A 26,911-nucleotide genomic window follows, 5' to 3' on the forward strand; every position below is an offset into this window, starting at 1 on the left:
GTGCTGGGGAGCGCTGGGATAGCCGCGACACAGCCTGTCTGCGTGTGCTCCTCGTTGCACGTGCTGCTGGCGTGTGGCTGCTCTAACGGCGCCTTTTGCGCCGCGTGCTGGGAGTTTGGGCCCGGCGTTGCGAGCGGGAGCGGTCTCGCACCCGCACGGGCCCGGTGGATCTTGAGGCGCTGCCTCTTTGTCGTGCTCTGGAGCCACGGGATGATGCTGACGGCCGCTGCCTTGTGATGCTGCGGCTGTGGCTCGCACGTGCTGGTGAGCCCTGGGACAGCCTGGGCGCAGCCTGTCTGCGGGGGCTCCTCCCAGCTCGTGCTGCTGGTGTGCGGCTGCCCTGGGAGCGTCTTCTGGGCCGTGCATAGGGAGCTTGGGCCCGACGCTGCACGCGGGAGCGGTCTCGCACCCGCATGGGCCCACCGCGTCTGTTGCTCCTGCTTCGTTGCAGCGGTGCAGAGCCACGGGATGCCGCTGATGGCTGCTCTCTGGTGGCGCTGCACCTGCGGGTCTCACGTGATGCGCAGCGTTGGGACAACCTTGGCACCGCCTGGCTGCGGGTATTGATCACAGAGCGTGTTGCTGGCAGTCGGCTTCTCTCCTGTAGTCTTCTAAGCCACGTGTAGGGTGTCTGGGTCTGACGGGTGTACCGGGTTTGGTGTTGCCGTCGGTCAGGCCCAGGGTGGCTGGAGCGGCCGCTGCCCTCACACACTGGGCAACTGTGGCATGGTGCTGATGGCATCTGTCTGCTGCTGCTGGGGCTGCTGGACTCCTGTGCCTGAGGTTCCAGAGTCTGCCCTGGTGCTGCCTGACTGCTGGGGCTGGGGCTGCTGAACTCCAGTTCCAGAGATCCAGGAGTCTGCCCCGGTGCTTCCTGGCTGCTGGGGCTGGGGCTGCTGAACTCCAGTTCCAGAGATCCAGGAGACTGGCCCGATGCTGCTGGGCTGGCAGTGCTGGCACCAGCAAGCTGTAAGCTGGCACTGGAGGCTACAAGGGAAAGCAGGAACATCAAGGGCTTGGCTCCCAGGCCTGGGGCAGGGTAGGCCAGAGCGCTGCCCCAGCCCTCCTGGAGCAGACAGGCTCTGCCAAGCCCACACCAGGCACCCGCTGCTGGGCCTTGCCTGGCCCCTGGCCCCAGCCCCGGAGCACCCGGGTGCTTTGACACTTACAGCTGCTCGGGCCAGCACAGCCGTCACACTCCCATGTGGCCTCATGGCTGTTCCCCAGGTTGGAGCAGCGTCTGTGAGTGCCCACAGCAGCGCAGGAGTGGCACAGGAAGAGCTGCCAGGGCCTGGGGAAAGAAATGGGTTCATGTCTCTAAGGAGAAAGTGCCCACAGCACGGGATTGTCCAGCAGAGCTCTTGTTCTCAGCCCTTCTGCTTCGAGGCCTTGCTGAGGCAGAGGTCCCGTGCCGAGCCCCGGGGTGCATCTTTGGCAACTTACCCGTCTGGCTCTTCTTCCTCCCTTCCTCCTGGACAAAGGCACTCCCTGGCATCGCAGCTCCTGTGCCTCTGGTACAGTTCTGCGTATGCACTGTTGTCTTCCCATGCCGCTTGTCTGATGGAGAAAGGAAAATCGATGAGCCCCTGCTGCCCCAACATAAGGCATATGCAGGGCCTCCCCGCTCTTCCCCCCAGACCCTGTTTCCAACTCCGGCATGGAGCTAAAGCCTAGACTTGGGGGTCAGCAGAGGGCCACAACTGCGGGGGCAGGTCCAGGCGTGGCACAGTGCTGGCCAGGAGGACACCAACCTTATGGGGATTTGGATCCCCATGAGGAGCATTTCTGTTAGAAACAGTTTCGTATTTTGACACAGAGGGCAGCGCAAGCAAAAAGCGCCAGCCCTCATAGCCTGTCCCTGCAGGAGAAACAGAAAGAGCGTGAGTGAGGCCCTGGTGCTGCTGAGAGCCTGCCGTGCCCGGAGCAAGGGAACGACTGCTACCTGGATGCACGCCCTGTGGAACCAGGCATGTTTGCATGCTGGGCACACCATGGTCCCATAGGTCGTTCTGCCTTCAACAGGGTCCCTGCAGATGAGGCAGTTGGTGTCCTCTGGAGCCGCCAGCTCTTGCTGTTGTGGGCGGTGCTCCCAGCAGAAGGAACTAGGGGAAGAGGGAAGGCATGGGTGAGATGAGAAGCGCTGGGTCCTTCCCTGGCGATGGGGAGAAGGGTAGAGGGGGTACCTGAACGGCAGGAAGTAACGGGTGATGCATCCACCCTCCACGGCACAGGGGAGATGGAACCTGCGGTCGCAGCCCATCTCCAGGCAGGTGACGGTGGCCCCCCTCTCGCCACACACAAAGCAGACCTGGAAAGAGCAGGGCAGCCCCCATCAGCGGCAGCCTCAGGGTCTCCACAGCCAGACCCACACCTTGGGGCAGGGGGCGGGATGTGGCCCCAGCTGGATCACAGGCCACAGATCCACCTGGCAGAGCAGGCTTCTGTGCTGGAGCCTCTGTGGAGCTGCTGGGAGCAAGACTTCTGTCCCAGAGCTGGGTGGAAAATCTGGGATTCTGTTCTTGGCATCTGCGCTAAACTCCCGCAAACCTCTCCTGGCACGAGTCACCCTGATCATCTCAGATCCTCACCATCTGGGCTGCCTGATAGACTGTCAGTAGAATATCCATAAGAGAAAATCCGATCTCTTCTTCCTCTTCGGTCCCTTGGGGATGAAGGTCACTGGCAAAAAGCTGCAGAAGAGCAGAGACAAGGAGCAGATGAGGGGCATGTGGCAGGGCAGGTGCATTGCAAAGATAAAACCAGCCCCAGAGGAACTCACCAGGCAAAAGCGATGGGCACAGCCCCATTCATAATTCCATTTTGGCCCGCAGATGTCCGGGGCTGCCTCTGCGCGGCGACACAGCACGCATGCTGGAGGGGAGAGAGCAAATGCCACGGAGAATGAGCACCTCTGTGGGGCCAGGGATGCATCCCTGAGGGATTGCCCCCAAGGGCTGCTCTGTCCCTGCCTAGCTGGCTGCTGAGCAGGGCTGGAAGCCTTGGAGAGGAAAGATCATTGCAGGCATGGGTGTCCCGGAGGGTGCGCACTGCCCAGCCCTGGTCCCGCTTGCCAAGCAGAGGAGCGGCCCTCCCGCAGGGTGGCTTTGGAGCTCCTGCCTCCCCCTGCCAACGCTCCCGGTGCATGCCCAGAGCCTCAGGAGTCCCTCTGCCAGGCTGTAGGAGGGGGACTTTGCTCTCACCCTGCTCCATCGAGTCGGGTGTCCTAGACCTCCTTGCGGAGGTGTCAGACATCAAAGGTGGGCGTTTGGAGAGTCCCTGTCCCAGCAGCGCTGGGGCTGCTTCTCCAAATGCTCCTCTGCTACCTGTGAGGGAGAAGAGAGACGCGGGTGAGCTTGCAGCACAGGCCCAGAGCCCTGCGGTGTGGAGCCCCCTCCTTCCTCGGCAGGCCCCCGAGAGCCCTGTCCCTGCCCTCTACTCCCCGCACCTCAGCAGGTCGCAGCGATGCACTGTGCCCGGCGTTCCCTTTCTTATAGGCCTGCCCCCGCCACCAGTCACAGTGGCCTCTGTGACATCAGCACCGCTGGCCCGCGTGCGCCCCAAGTATGGGCAGGGGCACCCTCGGCCACACACCACCCACTGTGACACGGACACTGCATCGCAGGGCTGGCTGTGAAGCGCACAGGCAGGGACCCGAGCCCTTGGCACCGAGGTCAGCGGGGCGGCTGCTCCACCTGCAAGTGCAGAGTCAAGGGCCGGCTTAGGGACATGGTTTCCTGGTGAACTTGGCGGTGTTTGCTTAACGGTTGGACTGGACGGCCTTTACGGCCTTCTCCAACCTGAATGATTCCTGTGACTCTCTTTACCATTTCACTATTACTTTATCACCGTTTGCTTACGCTATGATTTTCCTTCAGTCGTTGATTCCTTCCCGTTTGATCATCGCTTCATCGTGAAGAAAGCCCTTTTAATTAACCCACCAAGGATGACTTCCCTGAATAATTCACCTGCGACACCAGGACAAACACCAGACCGTGCCTGGAGCACAACCCGAGTAGAAGGAAAGGAATGATGGAATAGTTTGGGTTGGATGGACCTTCAGAGGTCCACTTAGGGGCTGGTGTATTGTTTAGCCGTAAAAATAGAGAAGCCGCTGTTGGTTGTGGCAGTCATCAGGGCTCCATTAAACTCGTGCGGTGAGCGCAGCTAAAAGAGGTAGCTAACAGGTGATGAGTAGTTTCTCTGCTTTCCTTTGAGATCTCCTGGGAACTTCTAGGGCTGCTGGAGAGCTGGGAACTCTTCAAGGGTTTTCAGGGTGCTGGCTGCAGCTGGGAAGGGATAACTACAGGAGGCCTGTGTTCCAAGTCAAATTAGGATACCTTGCAATCCTTGGATTACAAGTACAACCCAGATCTCAAATCTGAAATTAATTTGGACCTGCCTGACAGCTTTTACTGTTAAATTTTTAACAGAGATTACCGTGTCCCTTACTCTTGTTGGGTTTAGGGGTTGTTTGTGTCTTTTGAAGCTTCGCTGCAGGTCACTGTTTTATGACTTTGCAAGTTTTGGTGTATTTTTTCATCAGATGGTGGTGGGGAATAGTCCAGGAATCTCTTAAGAAGAAAAGCACATTTAAAAGAAAAAAACCACCACAGACTCCTCAACAGAACGTGCCAAGGGCAGGTAACGAGCTCAGATAGCTTAACAGTACTGAAGCAGAGTTAGAACCATTGGGAAGAGTAACTTTCGTGCCTTTGTTGTGTATACTGACACGGGACGACTGAGTTTTGTACTGAGGAGGAGTACTGATTTAGTTTGTGCCCAGAGAAAATACCTTCATGGCACACTTCATCAAGCATATCAGAAGAGGAGAGATTGGGTTCAGATTTGGGAATATTGTAAGCTTTTATATAAAACACTTTGTAACAATGGGAATAGTGTTGGCGTAGAAACAGCCAACAGATCTGAAAGCTGAAGCATTCACAAAAAATTCACAAGTTCTGTTTGTGCTAAGGGATACCTCTAAAATCCCCAGCATTTTCAACTATCTTAAACACGACATTGTCATAGAAAAGAGGGAAATATCACATTGTCAATACCGTACTTTAAAACCAAAGGTTTTAAATATACACCTGGACGTTTAATCTGCGTCCTAACCGAGATTGCTCTGATCCGCATAGATTGAAACAGAAGATGCAGGAACTCTGGGCCTGCCTTAGCCAAAAGGTTAAGTGTAACAATTTACAATCATATAAAAATCATCCTACCGCTGAATTCCAGTATGCTGGCTTTTTTTTTTTTTTTTTTACTTCAATCTCTGAAAAGACTCAAATCAATTTCACATTTATATGGGATCACCATCTATTTAACTTTTCCGTGGGTCCTAAAAATGTACAAGACGTTTATTTTATAGAATCATAGAATGGTTAGGGTTGGAAAGGACCTTAAGATCATCCGGTTCCAAGCCCTCTGCCATGGGCAGGGACATCTCGCAGTAAACCAGGTCACCAAAGACTCCATCCAGCCCGGCCTCGAGCACCGCCAGGGATGGAGCGTTCACTACTTCCTTGGGCAACCCGTTCCATCTAAAGCAGCTTTACGAAAAGTAAAACCATGGGATCATTTAATTTGGCCTGGTTTTCCTAAAATATTTTCCAAATAACAGAGGAGCCCCTAACTATACACAGGAAGATGCTTAACTGGCTGCATACTCTCTTGCTCCGCTTTTAACTACTGAGGAACAAGAATAAGCCTCGAGAGTTCTGTTACTGCTTCTTCTCCAGTTTACACTGTATCGCACTTTCAGGTGCTGCAGGAGCAGCAATTTTAGAGTGCACCATCATGTAGGAGAACAAAATAAATTACTATGTCACTAACGTGTTTTCGCTAAACCGAGTCAAAATAACAATGAAACAGGCAGTTTGGGCCTTGGGCGTGCTCTGTTTTGTCCAGGTTCTCATCTCAGAGGAGGGTATACATCCCTTTAACAGAGAGATGTCTCTAGCAAAAAGATGGTGCCAGAGCAAAACAGCTCTGGCTCATACAGCTGCTCGGCAATTCTGTTTCTTGTCAGGAATGACATTCTTTCTAGTCACTAATGAAATGTGAACCCAGTCACGGTAAGCGAAATTTGCCCGGGCTTCAGAGTCAATGAAACGTTATTTCTCTCGTGACTCTTCAGAGCGTGAAAATGCTTCCTTTCTCGAAAAGCTGCTGCAGATGTCCATCTGTGTTTTCTGCAAGACAGTCTTATCTGAGAACAAGGAACGGTTTTATAAATACTTATGAGCACTGCTGCCTTGAACTGAATCCTGTTTGCGCGCCCCAGGACCGCAGCAGGGGCGGGTACAGCGAAAGGGCGCTGGGGAAGCGGCTCCCCCGGCGCCGGCCCTGCCGGTACCTGCCGCGGCTGAGCGGCGGCCAGCTGTCGGAGCTGCGGTCGCGGCTGCGGGCGGTGAAGCACACGGTGCTGGTGCTCTCGGGGAAGGGCGGCGTGGGCAAGAGCACCTTCAGCGCGCTCCTGGCTCACGGGCTGGCGGCGGACGAGGCCAAGCAGGTGCGCGGGGCGGGCGGCACGGCGTAGGGCTGCGGCGGCCGCCCTCCGCTCGGATCTGCGGACCCGCTGTGGGTGCGCCGGAGCGTTCCAGGCGGCTGCCAGCGGGGGGCTGGGCTGTGTTCCAGGTTGCTCTGCTGGACCTCGATATCTGCGGGCCATCCATCCCGAAAATGATGGGTCTGGAAGGAGAACAGGCAAGCGAACGCTCAAACGTGTTGATTAAAGGATGTCTGCCCAATTTGTCATTAACGTTTTAGGGTCTTGTAGGGTTTAGTGGAACTTCTAAAAGGACAGTTTATTGGGAAATGGATGTGGCAGTGGGCAAGGAAGTCCCGGCAAGATGGACAAGTTCAGAGTGATGTAGTCTGTAAAAGAGTTGTCTCCTTTCAGGATGACCAGCTCTGCAAGCCAGCTTTTGCTGGATATTGGCCGCATGTTCATGGCTACATAGAACTTAAGTGATGTCAGCATGATCAGCCCTAAAATATTTTATATCAATCTGTAAAGTCGTGGGTAAACTTGCAGCTGGGTTGAACAGTTGTTATTCACTTGCTAATGGAGATCTGGTTCTCCTGCAGCTCTTAGCTCAGGCGCTGCAGCGCAAGCATCACCGCACCTATTGGCAGGGCAGCGCTTTATGTGTTTTGTGTGACATCTGTATTCATTTGCAGCATCACTTGATGGCTCTTGTCTGTTTTCAGGTTCATCAGAGTGGGTCTGGCTGGTCTCCAGTGGTGAGTTGGGGCAACCCTTGCAGAGAGGCCGTTGGGTTTGTTTGGGTTGGGCACGGCCTGCCAGGGGGGAAACTAATGGGGCGGGGTTAAATGGGGTGCTGCTGTTGGTTCTTTTTGTAATGACATAAATTCCCAGACCCTATAGAACTTATGGGCTTTATATAAAAATCAATGTTTAATTTCTTAATAATACCGTCTTTCTTGAATAGTTTATGAATTTAAGTATGTCTTGTTTACTGAATTTCTTACTATACTCTTGACTACTGGGCGTATGCTGTTAAACACCACTGTAAGTCTTACCACGACTGGATTTTTTCAGTCTGTGAATGTAGCTGGTCAGCATTTTGCAAAAGGTGTAGTTTCTAGTGCCCTTTGATCAGACTTATGTAGGTTTTCTGCCATTGTTGTCTTCATGGCTCCCCTCCCCACCTGCTTTTTCTACAAGGTCTGATTTCAGAGTTTGTTTCCCTAGTCTGTCTTTGCTGTTCTGCATGTTCTAACTGAGTGTCTCTACTTCTCATAAGTATGTTGAAGAAAACTTAGGTGTCATGTCTGTGGGGTTCTTGCTTAGTAGTCCTGATGATGCTGTCATTTGGAGAGGACCCAAAAAGAATGGTATGTATCAAGTGTTTTTAATGGTAATTTATGTACTTGAAAGATTTCATGTCATAAGCACATTTAATTAAGAACTGAAATAGTATGGTAAGCTGTAGGAACAATGAGTGAATGGTTACTTATTTTCTTTAGTTGAACATTCATTTGATGAAAGTCAAGTGCTGTGTTTTTGTAAGTTATAGAATCACAGATCATTTTGGGTTGGAAAATACCTTAAAGCTCATCCACTTCCAACTGTATCCATCCTGTCCATGGACAGGCATTCCTTCTACTAGACCAAGTTTCTCCAAGCCCCATCCAACCTGGCCTTGAACACTGCCTGGGATTGGGCAGCCAGAGCTTCTCTGGGCTCCCTGTGCCAGTGCCTCACCACCCTCCCAGGCTCATCTCAATCTCCCCTCTGTCAGGTTAAAGCCATTCCCCTTTTTCTGTCACTACAGGCTTGTCAGAAGCCTTAGGAAAATAAGCGTTCCTGTAGTTAAGTTGACAAGTCAGCAGAATCTGCAGACTAAGACTGTAAAAGTTGAAAGACTCTAATTTTAACTATGTGGAGATTTTTTTCCTCTTCCACATTTTTTATCCTTTCTTTTAGGTTTGATCAAACAGTTTCTTCGTGATGTGGACTGGGGTGAAGTGGACTACCTGATTGTAGATACACCTCCAGGAACATCAGATGAACATCTGTCTGTTGTGCAGTACCTCAGTGCAACGCACGTCGATGGGGCTGTTATAATCACTACCCCTCAGGTAGGAGAACTTGGTTTCTGTTGGTGAAAGCCTTGTGGCAGTTACAGCTGATTCTTGGGTTAGAGACAGACTGCAAAGAAATGACAGTCCAGAACCAAAGTGAGTTGTTATTCCTGGTTTGTCCTACAGCTGGCTGGTTTGTGAGATATGGGTGTTTTGGGAGAGAGGGGGGATCTGAGCAGGTCACTAAATCACTAGGCAGTTCACAGTCAAAAGCTGTTGGGTTGTGCATGGAGAAAAGGCAGGATTTTGCTTCATTCTTTGAGCAAGATCATAGTTCACATCGTCAATCTGTAATCTGCTCAACAATGGCCTAGTGCTCAGGAATCAGGGAGAAGTATAGTTTTTAAGTGGTAAGATGTGCATTGTTTTACACCACGTGAAGCCTGTTGCTTCCAGTAGGCAACATTATGATGTGCATTTTTAAAGAAGAAAAGTCAGTACCTGGAGAGCTAAAAGTCAGCAAACATGTTGTAGTGCTTGGCTTGGCAAGGAAGGGGAGATCTAAGTAGCAAAAGACATGTAGCATTTCCACAACAGGTGAAAGAATAAAATGTGAAGGAAGTGAAGTGGTGAAGGCAATACTGGATGGGTGGCGAGGGAAGAAGAGGGGAGCAGGAGAATTGAAAGAGGTCATACATATATCTGAAAAGTCTGAGGGGATGGTGAACTGTTTCCAATTGAATTTGGTGGTTCTTGTCCTTGCCTGCTCTACTGAGAATCCCAGGGGTCTTCCTGTAAACTGAAAATGTGAGAAGTTACCTTTCAAGAGCTAAAGATATGAGATTAATACAGGAGATGAACGTGGCTGAATCTCTGCTAGAGTCCAGTCAGATTTCAAAACAGAACCACATTCAGTGGGCTAGAACTGCTGAACCTGTTCTACTGCTATGTTTAGAATTGTTGCTGGAGCACTTAAGAGGTTCATGGTCTTCAAAATACAAAGAGAACCGTAATAATTCATCATAAACTTCCCTTAAAAATGCTCTAAGTGGGTTCAGCATCCAAATGTTACAGTCACAATAGCAGAGTTTCCCAATGGTTGCAGGAAGTAGCACTTCAGGATGTTCGGAAGGAGATCAACTTCTGCCATAAAGTGAAACTGCCAGTCATAGGTGTTGTGGAAAATATGAGTGGCTTTGTATGTCCAAAGTGTAAGGTAAGGCTGCCTGCGTGCTGCAAAGAGTTTTACCATGGCCCCAAACCCACCTTGCTCTCAAAAATTGCAGTATTTAACTCTGATTTTCATGTTGTCCCAGAAAGAATCTCAGATCTTTCTGCCGACTACTGGAGGTGCAGAGAAGATGTGTCAGAATTTAAGTGTTTCACTCCTGGGTAAAGTGCCTCTAGATCCTCAAATAGGTAAAGCTACTGTAGTGCACTATGCTTAAAACAAGCTTTTTCTCCTATACTGACATTGTTACTGGAAAACCCTGGCTTGGACACTCATAAATTAGAATATGAAATATTTTGCCTTAGGTAAATATTCCCTTTTAGCTAGGACATTTTTTTTTTTTCAGTCAGAAGTTCCTGGAACTGCAGCAGAGTGTGGTGTGAAAGGGGAAAGTGCTCTGATAACTCCCTTAGCCTGAAACATAATCTTGTTTAAGATTAGATTATGCATCTTTTCAGCTGCATAATCATATCTGAAGAACAACATGTCTTTGTCTTTGGTTTCATCACCTGGAAGTGCAGACTGAAAAAATTGACACCACTACAAAGAATAATATCTTGTGGGTGTTAAGTGTTAAAACTAGTGCTTTAACTTCAGAGTTCCTGGAACCACCCAAGTTCCCTTGTGGAGAATGGAAAGGCTTGGTTCCTTGCCCACCAGCTGTTACCAATTAATACTTGATTTAATGACATCCAGGAACATGTCAGTACTTCCAGACTAATGAGTGAAGGTTCCTGCTGATAGTATTCCTTCATAGAACTGTAAGCTGTAGTTCTCAGTTATATTACTGACATGAGGAAGAGATGCAGGTAGCTCTTTGGAGAGAGATAACTAGTAGTGGAATAAAGGATAAAATAAACTTAACCTTTTCCCATTGCTTTGCTTTTGTGTTTTTCCCTGTCCTTCAAGGGAAATGTTGTGACAAAGGCCAGTCTTTCTTGTCTGAAGCACCTGAGTCTCCAGCTACATCATCGTACAGGAACATCATTCAGAGTAAGTCTGAAAATCACTGTGTTGAATGCATCCTCCCAGCTCTGAGCACTTCTGCAATAAATATCTATATTAAGCAGAATTATGTTGGTTTGCCCCGAATAATAACAACAATAGACATGTGTAGTAGTTATGAAAGTAACATGCAAATACTAATTCACATTTCTGGTCATCAGTTACAACAGGCTTCTCAAGCAGAAACAAAACTGTATTTAATAACTGGTTTCAACATTTGGCTTCAGTCATTAGCTTAGTTTTCAGAAAAGATGTGTGTGTACTTGCCCTCACAGAAACGTCCCAGGATTCTTGATCAGGCCTGTTGCATCTGAGTGTGACACAGCTGGCAAAGTATTGCCTCCACTTCTAACTGTAATGGCACAAAAAAACCATACAAAAGCTACCTGAAGAGCCGGGGATGGACAGTTTGAAAAAATACAATGGCTGGGAAATTCCTAAAGCCATTTTCACTGTGATAAAGGCCCAGCTAATGGTGTTTGTATCAACAGGGGACAGAGTAAAGCAGCAGTAATTAACTTGTGAAGTGCAACTGAAATATTATTTATATTACTTTATCCCTGTCTTTGCAGGAATTCGGGAGTACTGTGATCAACACCATCTTCCAGAAGAAAAGATTATTTAATCTAGGAATGGAATAAAAATGTAGTTCCTGTTTAATTATAGAAAAATAACTTACGCCTTGAAATAATAGAAGGAATGTATTCTTTTTGTATATTGCAAATAAATTCTTAATGCAAATGTTCTTGCCTTAGGTTCTTTCCATAGTTAAGACTCCTATAGTTCATAGGTGGTCTCAAACCTTGCTATAGCGCTGTAAAACTGAGTCATCAGCTGGGTTGCATAGGTGCAGTCTGCATCCTGTGTTGTCATATTAACAGACTAAACGTGCAGCTGGTGTTTGAAGACATGCGTGCATGAGATTTTATTTAGAAAATTGAATATAAAATGCACTTCTTTGGTATGGGGGTGTTGTATCTAATGTATCTGCTACACACACGGTAGCATGGGCTGTGACACCTGCTCGCTTGTGCTTTCACTGATAACACCATTTCAGTGGAAAAGATTGTATTTTGAGTGAGATTCAGTGCAGTAGTGTCTCTTCTTTTTACAATTGCCATCAGTTTTAAAGTAAAAACCTACTGGAATTTAAGTGGGTTAATTATAGTACAGTATTTTATTTATTACAGGTATTAGAATAGGGTTAACGGACTGTAACTACACGTAACTGGCTGCTCCACACAAGTACTCTGTGAACTTGCTGAGTGACTTTTGTTCTTCCTTCAACGTGACTGTAAGCCTGAACACTTAAAAATAAACATTTAGTATCTTTGAGAGGCCATTTGTGATTATAATTCCTCTCTGTTTTTATTGAGGAATCAAAGGTTTGAGAAACCAGCATTGTGTTCCAGGGGGAAAGGCAGTTTGGTTTTGTTTATTGTAGTTCTAAAATAAAACAAATGAGCATCATTTTCTGATTCCATGCTAATTCTCGGTTAAAATAATACAACAGTTTGGGGTTAGTTGACAGATGGGTCAGTGTGCTCTGTATGAACTGAAAGCATTGGGTTTGTGACTATATAAACCACTTCTTGATGAAACTTGTAAGTAGCAAAGGCTCTAAACCTTTCAGAATCTAAAGACTTGAACACAAATGACAAAATCATGATTTCATGCAGGTATAATTCTAGAAGAGCTTTACTTAAGTACTTTCCAATGAAGAGCAGTTTTCACAAATGAGTGTTTTTACTATTCATCCTCCTTGTTCTTCCTTATTTGATTATCTAGTGCCTGTCTTCCCATGTTCCTCAGTGCGGTCTCCTGACATTCTCCTTGTCTGTCCTGTAGGATGAACACAGGACATGAGTGTGTCAGCACCCCTAGTATGTAGGAATCTTATATAAGAATTAGGGAAGAGCCAGGTGGAAGCCTGAGGGTTGAAGATGGGTCCCCCAGCTGTACCTAACCAGAGGCACTATGAGACCTCAGGAGGCACCTCTCCAAAGGCTTAACTTGGAGGACATTCTTCATGGGGTTTGGAAACAGCTCAGCTGGGAAGCTTCAGCAGGCCTCCAAACACAGAGCAGAGTGAAATGGAGTAAGGCTTAGTGGAGAGTCAGGACATCCCTGCCAGGGTTATTGCAGAAGCTAAGACCTGGGAAGAGCCAAACGCAACAGTGTGGGGCAGGTTGGTATGTGGTACTTCATTGGTTGTAGCCGACAGACCAACTTGGTACTTACTCTTGGGAACATCTGCTGTGACAAAAAACCTTGAGGTTACTCTGCTGATGCTTTTTTGTCCCCCTAATTTGCAGTGGATGTAGCCATATAAATTAGCAGTCTGAAGGGAGATCCCAGCTATCACAAGAGCCTGTGGACAAACAAAAGTTGAGTTGGGATAAATATACCACTATATACAGACTGTATGTGTAGAATATATGTATACAGGTCTGTACATGTGTGTGCATACGATTTAAATATACAAAAATGCTACAAGAGGGAGACAGTCCTTCCAATAATGAAGTATCTTCAAACAGATCCAATTGTATCAAACACAATAGTTCCTTTCTACAAAACGTCTCTTTATCAAAACACTGATACATATTTATTTTGTCACTCTGTGTCTTGAAAGATTTCATTACTTTCCTAAAAGCACTTAATCAAAAAGCACCTATTGAACAGATTCCATAATCATTCCACTTTTGTTAAGCCTGATTTGTATCTGCAAGTTTCACATCCATATACATAGCAAACCTGCAGTCTTGTTTAGCTGACAAATGCCCTATTAAATACAAATAAGATCCTGTAACTTGCAGATTTCCAAAGAGGATCGATAGATAGGAATCAATATTTAGCATTATCAGGCAGTGAAAATAATCTGATCCTTTTGTGGTATTGTAGGTTTAGCAGCAGGCAGAATCCATTTGATTGATTGACTAATGAAATAACTTGCTGAAGTTGTTTTTCTTAGCCTCAGCAACAGTTTCCTTGGAGCTATCATATTTTCATCTGTGTAACTTGCCTTTTGCAACCACCTGAACAACCTGCATCCAGTGCCAGTTAGGGTTCCACCTCCAACCAGCTCCTAATTTAGCAAACAAACTGGTCCTAAAGATAAAGCTGGAGTGGTGGAGAAAGACTGCAGTTTAATTCAACTATTGCTTGTTAGGCTGTGCCATTCAGGGCAGCAGAAAGTGGTTAATGATTTGTAATTGATTCATACACATAGCTAAATTTCCTGTTTTATTTAATAAAATGTAATCTGTTACTGGTTATGTAGCTGCACATCTCCAAGACGCTTTTTATTTTTTCAAACTGAATTAAGAACTGTACTGAGGAGCAAGGCTAGGAACTTGACAAAATGAGTTCTATGGGGATTATCCAGGCAGTATGAAGATTTACCCAGGGAAAATATGAAGATTTCATAGAAAAAGATATCTTAATGCAGTTTATGGAGCAAATTTCCTTTTGTAGTTAGAAAAATACATCATGTACTTTTTTTTTTTTTCTTTTTGGTAGGCTAGGTTGCTTATAAATACAGGAATTATAAAATACATGCCGACAGCTCAATTTATCAAGGTTTTAAGCACTATGGTATTGATTCTTTCAAAGAGGAATGGTATCAGAGACTTATTTTTAAGAGCAAGTAACATTCCAGTCCCTAGGATATTTAAAAACCTGAACACCAGCATCACTGGTTTGCTTTTTGTCCTATCCTATTCACTTTCTTTGAATTAAGTTGGGGAAAGTAGGTTGCTACACTACAAGAAGTCCACAATTTCACCAGCCACTTCAGGTTCTCAAGTTAGATGAAAGAGCTGACATCTAACAACCTGGCAGAAGTGGGGCTAAAAATTAATCTGTTCCAGAGTGCAGGGCTTGACTGCAGAAAACTTCTTGTGATGGCACGAAGCTGTTGTTACTAGAATTTTTGTACTGTTACAAGTTCTGTACTGGTTCAAAGACTCTTGTAAAACTAACAGATCTGGGCTGTTCTCTCTATCAACACTTCCTGTCAGCCACAGGTCTGTCAGTACCCCCAGACTTACCAGCCATTTCAGCTTCAAGGAGAACAACGTGCTAAAGAAAAACATGGTCCAAATAACTGGACAGATAATGAGACCAAGCCAAAAGATTCGTGCTTCAGCTTCAGTTGAGGCAGCTATTGAAGGTGCCTACAAGAAAAATTTTTGAAACCACTAGTCACAAAGACAAAAGCCACAATAAATAACAAATCAGTAGAGGAGGAGAAATAGGTAAGATTACATCTTTACCTAAATTTCACTTACTATATGCATAGAAGGAAGACTGAATAAACAGAGAAGTAGCTAATGCCAGGTTTTCTGCCTGCTGCCCTACCATATGTTGACAGTTTTTTCTTGTCAAAATGTTCTGGTCTTTGTTCACATTTGAATGAGAGAATTATTCCTTTTTTCACTGATAGCTCCCACTAACACTATGGATCAGTAGTAGTATTTTAAGGTCAAGCTCTGTTACACTGACAATTCGTTTTTAAACTTCAGAAATACTAAGTTAACTGTGATGTTAACTCTAGGCCTTAGAGAAGTGTGAAACAGAAGATAGTGGTACAAGCAGAAGAACTTCAGTGCGAGTACTTCACTGTCTGTAGTGTAAATTCATGACAGGTGCCCTGTTCACAAATCAAAAGCATGAGGGGGAAGGGCAGAAAGTCTGCAAAAAAACCTCAAAGCAGACTGTAAAAAGCCATGGTTGCAGGTATTTTCAGGTCAACACAGCTCCTGTCTTTATATACACTGAAAGGCTCATTGTTAACTCCTATTACCTAAAAGATACTAAAGAAATTGTACAGAAGATTCTGATCTTTTCTAGAAAACCAGAATTCAAAATCTCACTCCAAACCTCAGACCACTCCACCACCACTTGTGCCAGCTTCTGAAATACAACTGGATAAGAAAACCCTGGGGACTCTTCCACTCTGAAAACCAAAAAGCTTTTTAGCTCATTTTCAGTATCTTGAATTCTCATGTAAAAATAAGATTCATCCATCCATCTTGAGGCAGACAGTGGCATCCAACTTGTAAATAAGATTAAGTTACTCTATCTCACCTAAGAAAACCCCGAAAGACACAATAATTACAAGGTGTCTTTAATTTTCTCATGTACTCTCCTAACCAGTGATGTTGCAGAGGTCCAGAGAATAATGTTCTATGACTTCATAGTTACAGAAGAAGACAGATGTTCTGAATCAGTAAAACCGTTTAATCACCTGTGTCCCAAACTATCGACAAATTACCCGACAGGACACTGCGCTAGCCCTGACTATTTAGGAGGAAAAAAAGTCAGTACACCTGAGGACTCTGCACCTAAAAGACCTAATTAACTTGATTGAGCAAGATTACAAAAGGCTGCAATCATCCTAAAAGAAAGGAGAGAGGAACTGTGGTAGTTGGAATGTAAGTTTAAGAATTGCTTTTCTTAGAAGAAAATCTAAATCTCAGCAGAAGGTAGGATTTCAAGAGTGAGCCCCTGTTGTGCCAACAGCACCCCAGGAATTAGCTGCCTACTGTTGCTGGGACCAGTGCTGTTTAATATTTTCATCAACGACCTGGATGAGGGAACTGAATGTACCCTCAGCAAGTTTGCTGATGATACTAAACTGGGAGGAGTGGCTGACACACCAGAGGGCTGTGTTGCCATTCAGCGAGACCTGGACAGGCTGGAGAGTTGGGCGGAGAGGAACTTGATGAAATTCAACAAGGGCAAGTGTAGAGTCTTGCATCTGGGGAAGAACAACCCCATGTACCAGTACAGGTTGGGAGCTGACCTGCTGGACAGTAGTGAAGGGGAAAGGGACCTGGGGGTCCTGGTGGATAGGAGGATGACCATGAGCCAGCAATGTGCCCTTGTGGCCAAGAAGGCCAATGGCATCCTAGGGTGCATTAGAAAGGGTGTGGTTAGTAGGTCAAGAGAGGTTCTTCTGCCCCTCTACTCTGCCTTGGTGAGGCCGCATCTGGAATATTGTGCCCAGTTCTGGGCCCCACAGTTCAAGAAGGACAGGGAATTGCTTGAAAGAGTCCAGCGCAGAGCCACAAAGATGATTAAGGGAATGGAACATCTCCCTTATGAGGAGAGGCTGAGGGAGCTGGGTCTCTTTAGCTTGGAGAAGAGGAGACTGAGGGGTGACCTCATCAATGTTTACAAATATGTAACGGGTGAGTGTCAGGATGATGGAGCTAGGTTTTTTTCAGTGATGTCCAGTGACAGGACAAGGGGCAATGGGTGTAAACTGGGGCATAGGAGGTTCCATGTGAACATCAGGAAAAATTTCTTTACTGTGAGAGTGACAGAGCACTGGAACAGGTTGCCCAGGGGGGGTGTGGAGTCTCCTACATTGGAGATATTCAAGGCTGGCCTGGACAAGTTCCTGTGTGATGTACTCTAGGTTACCCTGCTCTTGCAGGAGGGTTGGACTAGATGATCTTTTGAGGTCCCTTCCAACGCTTAGGATTCTGTGATTCTGTGATTTGGAATATTTCTAAGCAAATATAACTGTAAAGCAAGAGAACTTAAAGTTGCTAGAGGACTAGCAAAGAAGGTGGGGAATGCCTGATTCTGAAAATTAAGAGAATTGCACGTAGTCCAGGACCTTGCCAAGACAATGTATTTCCTACCGATGAGCCATGACAAAAATACAATCCACTCTAATGATATGTCCCTTCTGGGTGCTGTTTTTATGTTAATCAAGCTACCATTTGCCAGAAGGCTTTAGCTCATACAGCTGAGTCAACTTTGTACTTCTAGGCTAGAACTAACAAACTGTAGGAGGTGAATTAGGCTGGCTTATCTCAGTAATTTTGAGGTCAGGTCTTTTTATGGATGCTGTTGCTTTTAACTGCTAAGAAAGCTCTTGACTTGACAGAACTAAGGAACTCTGAAGGTGCTCTACTTTCTTTGCTTCCATGCAGGCTAGCCTATGTTTTGGGGTTTCAGTTGCAGTATGTTGACATCTCCACACCCTCAAAGCAGCTGTGGGTTGCAGTTTTGCTCAGCCACAGGGCTACTAGAGGGCACTCCAGGCCTGCACACGGAGAGTACCCACTCCACACTGTGCTGCTACACAGGCTCTGTGCGCAGCTGGACTGGCTGCAAAGAATTCTCCTAGTGAGTAGCACCTGAAGTGGTGTTCTGCCAGGCTCTTGCTGGAATGGGGTGGTGGGGAGCACGACTGCAAGTGAAAGCAAAAGCCTGCAGTCTTTGACTGTGACAGCAATGCCACGCCATTTCAGAGTGTCTTTGCTCAGGGTGTTTGGGAGAGCACTGGCAGTATCAGAGTCCTCTGTGATTCAGGTTCTATTCCCCAGTATATTCCATGAGCATGAATAAAATATTAATTTTACCAACCTGGATACAAACTATTCAGCATTGCTTTCAACATAGATCTTTCCTAAAGAGGCTTCTGCATTGGGATTGACTATGGGAAGATATGTTTATTACAAGATATTCTCACTGGAAAACAGAACTACCAAAGCCATTTCATACCAGTAATACCATGCTATGAATTTTATTCTGCTGATGCAAATGGTGACTATGTTGTGAGTCTGGTTCTGTCCTAAATGTTTCCAGGATGTGACAATCCAGGGGCTTGCAACTGAATACTTACAGTATCTTCTATAGAGGCTGGATAAACATAACTATTACAAAGGTGCTCCTTGGTTACTTTATTTGACTTGGTATCGGCTTTACAAGCTTTCCTATGGATTCTGTTTGTCCTGTGCCTACTTTTGTTAGCAGACTTACCCTTTTGGCTTCAAACACCCAGTGGCTTTTTCCATCTTCATCAATCTGGTTCCACCAACGCAAACCAACCAAAAGTCTTCCTGTCACATTCTAGTGACAGAAACAATTATTTACATTAATCAGAAGCATAACTCACTTTTCAGACTAACAAAAAAGAAAGGCATGTCTGAAAATCATGTTATTTTGGAGCTAATTTTAGTATTTTATAAAAGCTGTGTCAGCTTGACCACAACAGTCAGTAAGGGTGGATGAGTTCCCACAGATTTAGAGGCCTACTCTTTTCCAACAAGATAATTAGTACAATAATACTGATTTAGGTAAGAAATTATAGGGTGTGTCTTTTCTAAGTCAGTTAGTTGGAGAAACCCTCAGTAAACAAATTTTATCAGTGGGAGAGGAGAACTGCAAACAAAACCACAGTGGAAAAATGGATGATTAAGCTGTGAGGAATCAAGCAAACAAATTAAGAAAATATTTCTGCACCTGGTTGAATACTAGGTTTCAGTATATTGAATATACATCAATGCTTCAGTCCCATACAACTTGTTCACGTGTCCCTCAGAGGTTGGTGTTGGGACTGAATCTGTTCCACACCTCTGTCAGTGACATGGGCAGTGGAATTGAGTGTGCCCTCAGTAAGTTTACCAATGACACCAAGCTGTGTGGTTTGGTTGGCAGCTGGAGGATAGGGATAGGATCCAGAGGGACCTTGACACGCTTGTGAAGTGGCCAATGCCAACCTCATGGAGTTCAACCAAGCCAAGTGCAAAGTCCTGCACCTGGGTCAGGGCAATCCCAGCCACAGCTACAGGTTGGGCAGAGAAAAGACTCAGAGCAGCCCTGCAGAGAAGGACTTGGGGGTGTTGGTTGATGAGAAAATGAACATGAACTGGCTTCAGTGTTCACTTGCAGCCCAGAAAGCCAACCGTATCCTGGGCTGCATCAAAAGGAGTGTGACCAGCAGGTCGAAGGAGGTGATCCTGCCCCTCTACTCTGCTCTCGTGAGACCTCATCTGGAGTATTGTGTGCAGTTCTGGTGTCCTTAACATAAGAAGGACATGGAGCTGTTGGAGCAAGCCCAGAGGAGGCCACGAGGATGATCAAGGGGCTGGAGCATCTCCTGTATGAAGACAGGCTGAGGAAGTTGGGGCTGTTCAGCCTGGAGAAGAGAAGGCTGCATGAGGACCTCATAGCAGCCTTCCAGTATCTGAAGGGGGCTACAAGGATGCTGGAGAGGGACTCTTCATTAGAAACTGTAGTGACAGAACAAGGAGTAATGGGTTTAAATTTAAACAGGGGAAGTTTAGATTGGATATAAGGAAGTTCTTTACTGTGAGGGCAGTGAGGCACTGGAACAGGCCCCCCAAAGAAGTGGTAAATTCTCTGTCCCTGTCAGTGTCCAAGGCGATTGGACAGAGCCTTGGGTAACATGGTCTAGGGTGAGGCGTCCCTGTCCACGGCAGGGAGGTTGGAACTGGATGATCTTAAAGTCTTTTCCAACCCAAACCATTCTATGATTCTATGTGGAGCCCCTGGGATTCTGGGCTGGCCTGAGCTACCTGCCTGCATGTGCTTAGGGCACCGATGCCATAGCTAGACTCCCAGGATTCTTCTGCAGTTCCTGTATGCTGCATCTGGGCACAGTATTGTGACTTTGGACATCCTTTGGCATCCAGTACTGAAAACCACTACTACTTTATTTCTGTAATTTTTTAGGGGGGAAAGCATACAAACATCTCTACTGCAAGCAAGGTGATTTTCTCACCATATTAGTAGCTCCCATGAGGCATTGACAACATGGTGATACATACTAGCCAAGATATGTAAATGTCTTAATGAAAATGGACTAGACATTTAATGAATTAACAGATCACAATATCTTTGTCACTTCTGCCAGTATATGCTTTTCCTTTTTTGCTTTATTTAATAGTACACAGAATCCTTCAAAGGTAGTTACTATTCAGGGACATCTTACCTTAACTGACCAAAAGTCAAAGGATAGAAGGAGGAGAATAGTGACAAAACAGGCAATGAAGCTGTTGCTGAACCAGTCACACAACAAGTAGGTGACAATGGCACTCACTCGGAAAAACAGGTGGAAAAAGGTAGCCAGCGGGTGTCTAGAAAAAAAACCCAAACACAGAGCACTTAGGAAGTTAAGGGACAAGAAGGAATGTTACAGTATTTGCTAACAATGTAGTATAACACAACAATTTCTAGTTGTGGTTCTTTTTCTGTAGTAGTATTTTGGTGCATAGTTGGTATTATTTCATATGTTAATATCTATCTTCATTATCAAAGCAATAGTATTTCCAATAGGCAGCCTTCAATCTAAAGCTAGAAGACGGAATGTGTTGTTCAAGTCAAAACTTTCTCAAAGACAGAGCAAAATAGTCTTTCACCAGTTTCTTTAGTAATGCATGAAGGAATTTAGTGATTATGTTCAACATTGTACCCTAAAATCCTCATTGCTTCATTAAATAAATCAGAATTGCAAACCACAGAAGAATTAAAATGTATCTTATGCCTTTCAGAACTGTTTTGAAAACAAGAACAGGAATTCCGAAAAAAAAAAAAAAGCTGCTGGTTATAAGGCAAAATTAATCATATGTAATGTCTGAAACCAAACGCTTCCTTATACAGCGGGAGTACAAGCTGGGAACCTAACAGTTCCTATTAATGAATGTTCATTAATTTCACTAGATACCTGTGCTTTGCTCATGAAACAAAATTTCATCTGTAACAAAATAAAGGGGAATTTAAGTGGAAGCAGCAGATCTATAGCATGGAATATTGGCCTGTACAATGAGACAGGGGGGTTGCAGAATGCTGTAATGAGCACAGGACAATTTTCAGGGTAATATGCCAAGTGCAAAACTTTATCCTGTACAGCTGAGTTTGTGTTAGTTTGAAGTGACAATTAGCTAGAGGCTGTTGCATTTAAGTAACTTCTTCCCTCGAAACTGCGTGACTAAAACTTGTTTTCTAAATAGGATTTATTTTTAAAGTCAGTGATTCTCTCATCTAGCTCCTCTACCTCTATAAACAATGACAGTAGTATGGTCTATTCAACTATTAAATTTGTTCTTCTATTATTGTGTATAATAAAATGATACATATATACGCAATTATAATTACTTATTACAATAGATAAGAATGAGAAATAAGTTATAATAGTTATATATTTATATCTAGATTGTAATATTATTATTCTATAGCTGTTTAACTGTCCTAGTAATCATCTTTTCTTTCACGGCAATACTGTGCTTGTAGTACTGCACACGCATCACTAGAGAAGCAAACATGAGGCCCAGCTGTAGTTTATATTTACTCTTGATCACGTCGATGCTAACCTCTAACTTGCCAAAAACTTTTTCTGACTTAAAGCTGCTTGGAGATCTCATAGCAGCCTTCCAGTATCTGAAGAGGGCCTATAGGGATGCTGGGGAGGGACTCTTCATTAGGGACTGTAGTGATAGGACAAGGGGTAACAGGTTAAAACTTAAACAGGGGAAGTTTAGATTGGATATAAGGAGGAAACTCTTTCCTGTTAGGGTGGTGAGGTACTGGAATAGGTTGCCCAGGGAAGTTGTGAATGCTCCATCCCTGGCAGTGTTCAAGACCAGGCTGGATGAGGCCTTGGGTGATATTGTTTAGTGTGAGGTGTCCCTGCCCATGGCAGGGGGGTTGGAACTAGATGATCTTAAGGTCCTTTTCAACCTTAACTATTCTATGACTCTATGATTCTATGTGGAATTTTAAATAAAAGGAGCTTTTTCTGCCATAAGCGGGTAGGCGGGTGAGTGGAGCAGAGGGAATATTTTAACTGTCAAAACCAGACTGTCTTGCTACTTCAGGTCTTGATCTCAATCAAGAAGATATGAGAGTTCACTGAGTCAGTGGTATCATGTGTCAATACAAGCTATTCAGAGACCACAGCTCTAAAGCTTAGCAGGGTGGACTGAGCTTTTATAACTATATCAGTGCTTCAGATGTGAAAGTAACTTTAGAGTAGTGCTTCATTTTGAAAGTCAGATGATGAATGACTGATTGGATGCTAAATCAATACCAATCCAATATCAGACTTAGAAGAGTGTTTACTAAAAATAAGCAATACATGAGCAAAAGGCTCACATTTCTTACAGCACTAAACTCTTTATTGAGACTACAGAGTATCAGTCCTCTTGCAAGCATATGGCTAGCCAAGCCACAGACAGACTTGCAGGTTCTTGTCCTAGGGAAATAATATGGAGATACATTAAAACTTGCATCTCATCCTTTGGACAACTCGCTTGATCTCAGAAAATGTCCATATATTTACACTTAAAAAAAAAAAATCCTGCAACTAACAGAATCCAGTAAATAAACTGTTCACTTCCTCAGTTAACAGAACAAATGTTTTCCTAATTCACAGCCATCAGATGAAACTTATAGCTCCTATCATACATGAACAGAATTTTTGATAAGGAGATAATCCCAGATAGATAAAATTGCCTTTAAAACCTGAAGCTAAACCATCTGCATCCTTTTTGAAAGAATAAGTTTTATAGCTTTTCTTATGCATTTATATATAATTTAATTGTACTTTATAAATGTTTTTAAAAGCCAATTTCCAGAAGTATGATGAATTAAGAAATCATTGTATAAACTAACGTGATTTCTTGTACTAATGGAAGTCAGTATAGGCTTTAAAACATGGCAACTTTGGTTTTTTGCCCTCAAATCCAGTAATGAATAAAGGTAGCTAAAATTCTGCACTGGCTCTGTTTGACATATTCACTCCTGGAAGCACAGAAACCCACTTACTTGGACTTCTAGTAATCCTGCTGCATTTAAATCCATGTAGTGTAGACCTGGAGTCCTGAGGCTAAACAATTACCATTTATCTTGTTACAGTAAACTCCAATCAGTTGGCAAGCATGATGCCTATCAGGATAGGAATGAGCTGTTATGAATTTAGTTGCATCCTATATTAAGGAATCAAATTGGATTAACCCTAATGTATACCCCTGAACCACAGGAGAATCATTCCCAGTACCTGCTCAGAAGTGCACAGGCAGCACTATATGCTTTTCATACCTCTGTCTGGTACTTGAGATATATCTAGGCAAATTTTGAACAAACAGGTTCTCTTGCTTGATCATGTTGTGTTACCTGAGTGATCTGAAAAAGAAGCGATCATATGCTCGTAACTGTTCCAGATCAAATGTTGTGGTACTGAAATGAACTGCAAAGATGGTGTAAGTTAGCTTTTTCCTAATCTTCTTATGAAAGTAGCCACTAACTAAATCACTAGCCACACATCTTTTGCTTTTACTGAACACTTGCATATACCTTGGAGAATCACAAAAGCACAACTTGTCATGCAAATTCTAACAGAGTTCAAGATGGATGAAATTGGGATAAAGTTAAAGACAAATGATTGTAACATGTTGTTATGCCCTCTAATAGGACAATGAAATTCAACAGCACATTGGGTGTGTTCCAGACTTGTTAGCACAAGATTCTTCAGAAACTTAAAAACAAACTTCTGTGTGAACAATGTAAGGAGTTTCATTTCTGTATTCTATAGCAGAAGGTTTTTCAGTATGAGAGCATCTTTTAGTACTGTCACAATGAGGGTAAGAAAGAAGAGCAGTCTCTAGTGAAATAAGTACCTACACAAAGCGGATCAATGAATACTGTGGTTTACTGATACTTTGCCTGTATACATTATTGGGTAGAGTGAACCAGTAGGAATGGATCTCCAGAGTAAAGTAACTCATGCTGTAGAGCTCCTACAAACATTTTGGGGTGCTTTCACTTCACGCTAACTCCTGTCTGGTCGCACAGACTGTATCTGTGGCTTGCACACTCAAGATACTCCTAAACTGTATTTCCCAGTTTAGTCCAGTCCTTTCGGCTGTCTTCTCCAAAGCTGCACCAAAATATAATCCTTTGTTTAAAAACTGCTGCTGCTAAAGCACAGAAACAAAGCAATTCCAGGAATGATAATCTTCTGTTGTGGCTGACTCCTCATGTAGTTTCAAAGTCCAATGCACTGGAAGGGCAGAAATGCCTCACCAGGCTCTAGTAAAACAGAGCAACTGTGTTGTAAAGCTACATGATTGCTTATTTGTGCATGTCAGATAACATTTATGTTAGGCTTAACATCTCTTATTTTTCCTTGTTTACACTGACAAGAAATATTAACATTGTCATGGTCCAGAGTAAACTGGGGATGGTGGAAGGGCAGAAAGCAATATAAGTCAAAGCTGATTATATACATTGACTAGTGCATGCATATGTATAATTTCTTTTGACATAAAACTTTCCCCTTTACAGTCTTTGACTGGAGACTCTTCAAAAGCCAGTGATGGAACAGCAGCTCTGTGGGACCTTGGTGTGGACAGAGCTGCAGAGGGACACCTCTGGTAACCTAAGGGAAGACTGCTTTACCCTGACGGATCAAGGGGTTGGGTTTTCTCAGGTAACAGCTGCAAGGGTAAATTACATTACAACCCACATAATATCACATCTCATGATAGGAGAACATGACAGTTTTGAATAACTTGATGTTTCCCTTCAGCTGGGTGTGCAATACAATGCCAGAGCACTCTGCTGCACAAATTGTTTTGCTGGAGATGAATTCTCTTGAATTCTCTAGCTCTAACAAAAACACTGCTTGGTTGCTCGGGCTTTTTCCGTGATATGTCGGCCATGGGTGTGTGAAATCTCCATTTCCAGTGGCAGGACGATGCCTGGCGTGCAGAGCAACTGGACTCACTGCAGCAGCCTAGCACTGACCAGCCTCCCGGGCACACTTCTCAGCCTCCCCGGCCAGCCTGTTCCAGCGCTTGACCACCCTCTCTGTGAGAAATCGGAATTCAATGTTTAAAGGACGTTTCTGTGTTTCCATGCGCCAGTCCAGCCGCAGCAGCAGGGGATGCCCAGGCCCAGTCACCTCAGGCGGGCGCCGCGACGCTGAAGCCTCCGCGCCGGGCCCGCGCCCGCTCCCCGCGCCGTTACCTGATCTTGGCTTTGCGCAGCGCCAGCTCCTCCTCGCTCCCGAAGTCGAGGGACACATCTTCGGTGTCGTCCACCAGCGCCTGCGGCGGGGAGCCCGTCAGCAGGGAGGGACCGGGGGAGCCGCGCCGCCGCCCCCCCGCCCCGCACCGCCTGCCGGCGCCTCTACCTGCTTCATCTTTCGCCTCAGCCGCACCGGCCCCGCAGCGCCGTTGCCGGGCGCGGCGGTTGCCAGGGTCCGGGAGGTGTTTCAGGGAAAAGGGTCCGGGCTGCCGCCTGCCCGGGGACACCTGCGGAGGGGCCGGAGCTCCTCACCAGGGCCGCGCTCAGGGCTTGACTGCGCCTCGGAGCTGGGCTACCACAGTGGAAGTGGTGGCCGGCAGGCAGACCTGCCTCCTCCTCCGTTGTGTCCTTGCTGCTGAGGTGGCTCAAGCTGCCATCTTGCTCCCCATCATGGTTAGGCTCTCGGCGTTTGCCTTGACCGAGGCCAAGTGAGCTGTGTGGGCCCTGATGCGAGCCTGAGGAGCCAGAGCCCGAGAGGTAGCCAAAGGCTTTGGTTCAGCGCGCTAAGATGTCTGCCCGCTGATGAGGGCTTTGGGCTCCCCAGGAGCGCCAACCTGATAGGGCTTGTGCTGAAGGTACTCCCCAAAAGGACAAAGCAGAGAGAAAGGTGAATGCACATATACACATATGATGTTATAAATGTGGCTGAAATAAATTGACGAGAGCCAGACCAATGAATCAAATCGGTTTATTGAGCAAGCGACAAGCAAAACTGCGCTGGGTGTCCGGGGAGTCTCCACTCCACCAACGGCACGCACCCCACTTCCCCAAAGTTACTGGTTTTATACTCTTCTTCATCCGATATACGTGTCACCTCCTGGCGTCCTCTGTGTCTCTGTGACCTGCAGATAAGGGGTCTCATTCTGTCTCCCGGTGGGTGTGGGGAGGAAGGCTCCTTATCGCCTTCCCTATACATCGTTTACTTTAACAGATGCCCGTGGTCTATAAGCAACATGTCAAAGCACCGTAATTTTCCAGTAACTATTAAGCAAGCAAGTAACTCTAAGCAAGTAACTCCTAAGCAAGCAAGATTTGATTAACAAACAGGAATTTACTCATTACATATGATACATGCCTTGTTTGAGGACTTCCGTCTGCTGTCCTGTCAGTGATGGGCCAGACTGTATGTGCTGTCCCTTGCCTCACAGTGGGCCCTGTGCCCCTTTTGGGCTTTTGAGGGGTAGTCCAGTATGGGCACAATACGGGGGATGTACTACTAGTGTAACTTAGGTAACTGGGCTGTTTAGTTAAAGGTTTCTCCTGCGTTTATTTAAA

The 26,911-nt window shown here is 45.6% G+C and overlaps 4 protein-coding genes across 4 annotated transcripts; 1 reads left to right on the forward strand and 3 right to left on the reverse strand.

The window, feature by feature from the left end:
• Window positions 1–6: 6 nt before the first annotated feature.
• On the reverse strand, window positions 7–1,009 carry LOC134160121 (serine/arginine repetitive matrix protein 2-like). Its single transcript, XM_062611798.1, has one exon. The coding sequence runs from the start codon at window positions 1,007–1,009 to the stop codon at window positions 83–85; it is 927 nt and encodes a 308-aa protein (XP_062467782.1). The 3' UTR covers window positions 7–82.
• On the reverse strand, window positions 1,009–3,210 carry LOC134160125 (G2/M phase-specific E3 ubiquitin-protein ligase-like). Its single transcript, XM_062611799.1, has 7 exons — window positions 3,201–3,210; window positions 2,780–2,871; window positions 2,589–2,690; window positions 2,184–2,314; window positions 1,668–2,102; window positions 1,444–1,557; window positions 1,009–1,291 (listed from the first exon to the last, which is right to left on the reverse strand). The coding sequence occupies exons 1-7, from the start codon at window positions 3,208–3,210 to the stop codon at window positions 1,009–1,011; spliced, it is 1,167 nt and encodes a 388-aa protein (XP_062467783.1).
• A 252-nt stretch (window positions 3,211–3,462) lies between these two features.
• Window positions 3,463–12,257, forward strand: NUBP1 (NUBP iron-sulfur cluster assembly factor 1, cytosolic). The gene is made up of 10 exons (XM_062611800.1): window positions 3,463–3,561; window positions 6,287–6,514; window positions 6,640–6,708; window positions 7,216–7,248; window positions 7,773–7,863; window positions 8,456–8,610; window positions 9,659–9,769; window positions 9,870–9,972; window positions 10,694–10,777; window positions 11,362–12,257. The coding sequence occupies exons 1-10, from the start codon at window positions 3,463–3,465 to the stop codon at window positions 11,412–11,414; spliced, it is 1,026 nt and encodes a 341-aa protein (XP_062467784.1). The 3' UTR covers window positions 11,415–12,257.
• Window positions 12,258–12,469: 212 nt separating this feature from the next.
• TVP23A (trans-golgi network vesicle protein 23 homolog A) lies at window positions 12,470–25,751 on the reverse strand. Its single transcript, XM_062611804.1, is given in 7 exon segments — window positions 12,470–12,631; window positions 13,031–13,160; window positions 14,839–14,964; window positions 18,569–18,658; window positions 20,544–20,688; window positions 25,577–25,694; window positions 25,697–25,751. Coding segments are annotated over 7 exon segments (726 nt in total). The 3' UTR covers window positions 12,470–12,569.
• Window positions 25,752–26,911: the final 1,160 nt, after the last annotated feature.

This window comes from Pezoporus occidentalis, unplaced genomic scaffold (assembly GCF_034315485.1).
Source record: "Pezoporus occidentalis ecotype Australia unplaced genomic scaffold, CSIRO_AGI_Poc_V1 ctg158, whole genome shotgun sequence".
NCBI lineage: Eukaryota > Metazoa > Chordata > Aves > Psittaciformes > Psittacidae > Pezoporus > Pezoporus occidentalis.

Bases quoted from the DNA above. Each gene is read 5' to 3' on its own strand.
- LOC134160121 (XM_062611798.1), bottom strand. From the start codon at position 1,009: ATGTTCCTGCTTTCCCTTGTAGCCTCCAGTGCCAGCTTACAGCTTGCT.
- LOC134160125 (XM_062611799.1), bottom strand. The intron at 2,315-2,588 runs GTGAGGATCTGA...CTGCCCTGCTCT, and splicing joins TCTATCAGGCAGCCCAGATG to TTCCAGGTCTGCTTTGTGTG. The intron at 1,292-1,443 runs GTAAGTTGCCAA...TTCTTTCCCCAG, and splicing joins GAGGAAGAAGAGCCAGACGG to GCCCTGGCAGCTCTTCCTGT.
- NUBP1 (XM_062611800.1), top strand. From the start codon at position 3,463: ATGCACTGTGCCCGGCGTTCCCTTTCTTATAGGCCTGCCCCCGCCACC. The intron at 7,864-8,455 runs GTATGTATCAAG...CCTTTCTTTTAG, and splicing joins GAGAGGACCCAAAAAGAATG to GTTTGATCAAACAGTTTCTT. The intron at 9,973-10,693 runs GTAAAGCTACTG...CTGTCCTTCAAG, and splicing joins GCCTCTAGATCCTCAAATAG to GGAAATGTTGTGACAAAGGC.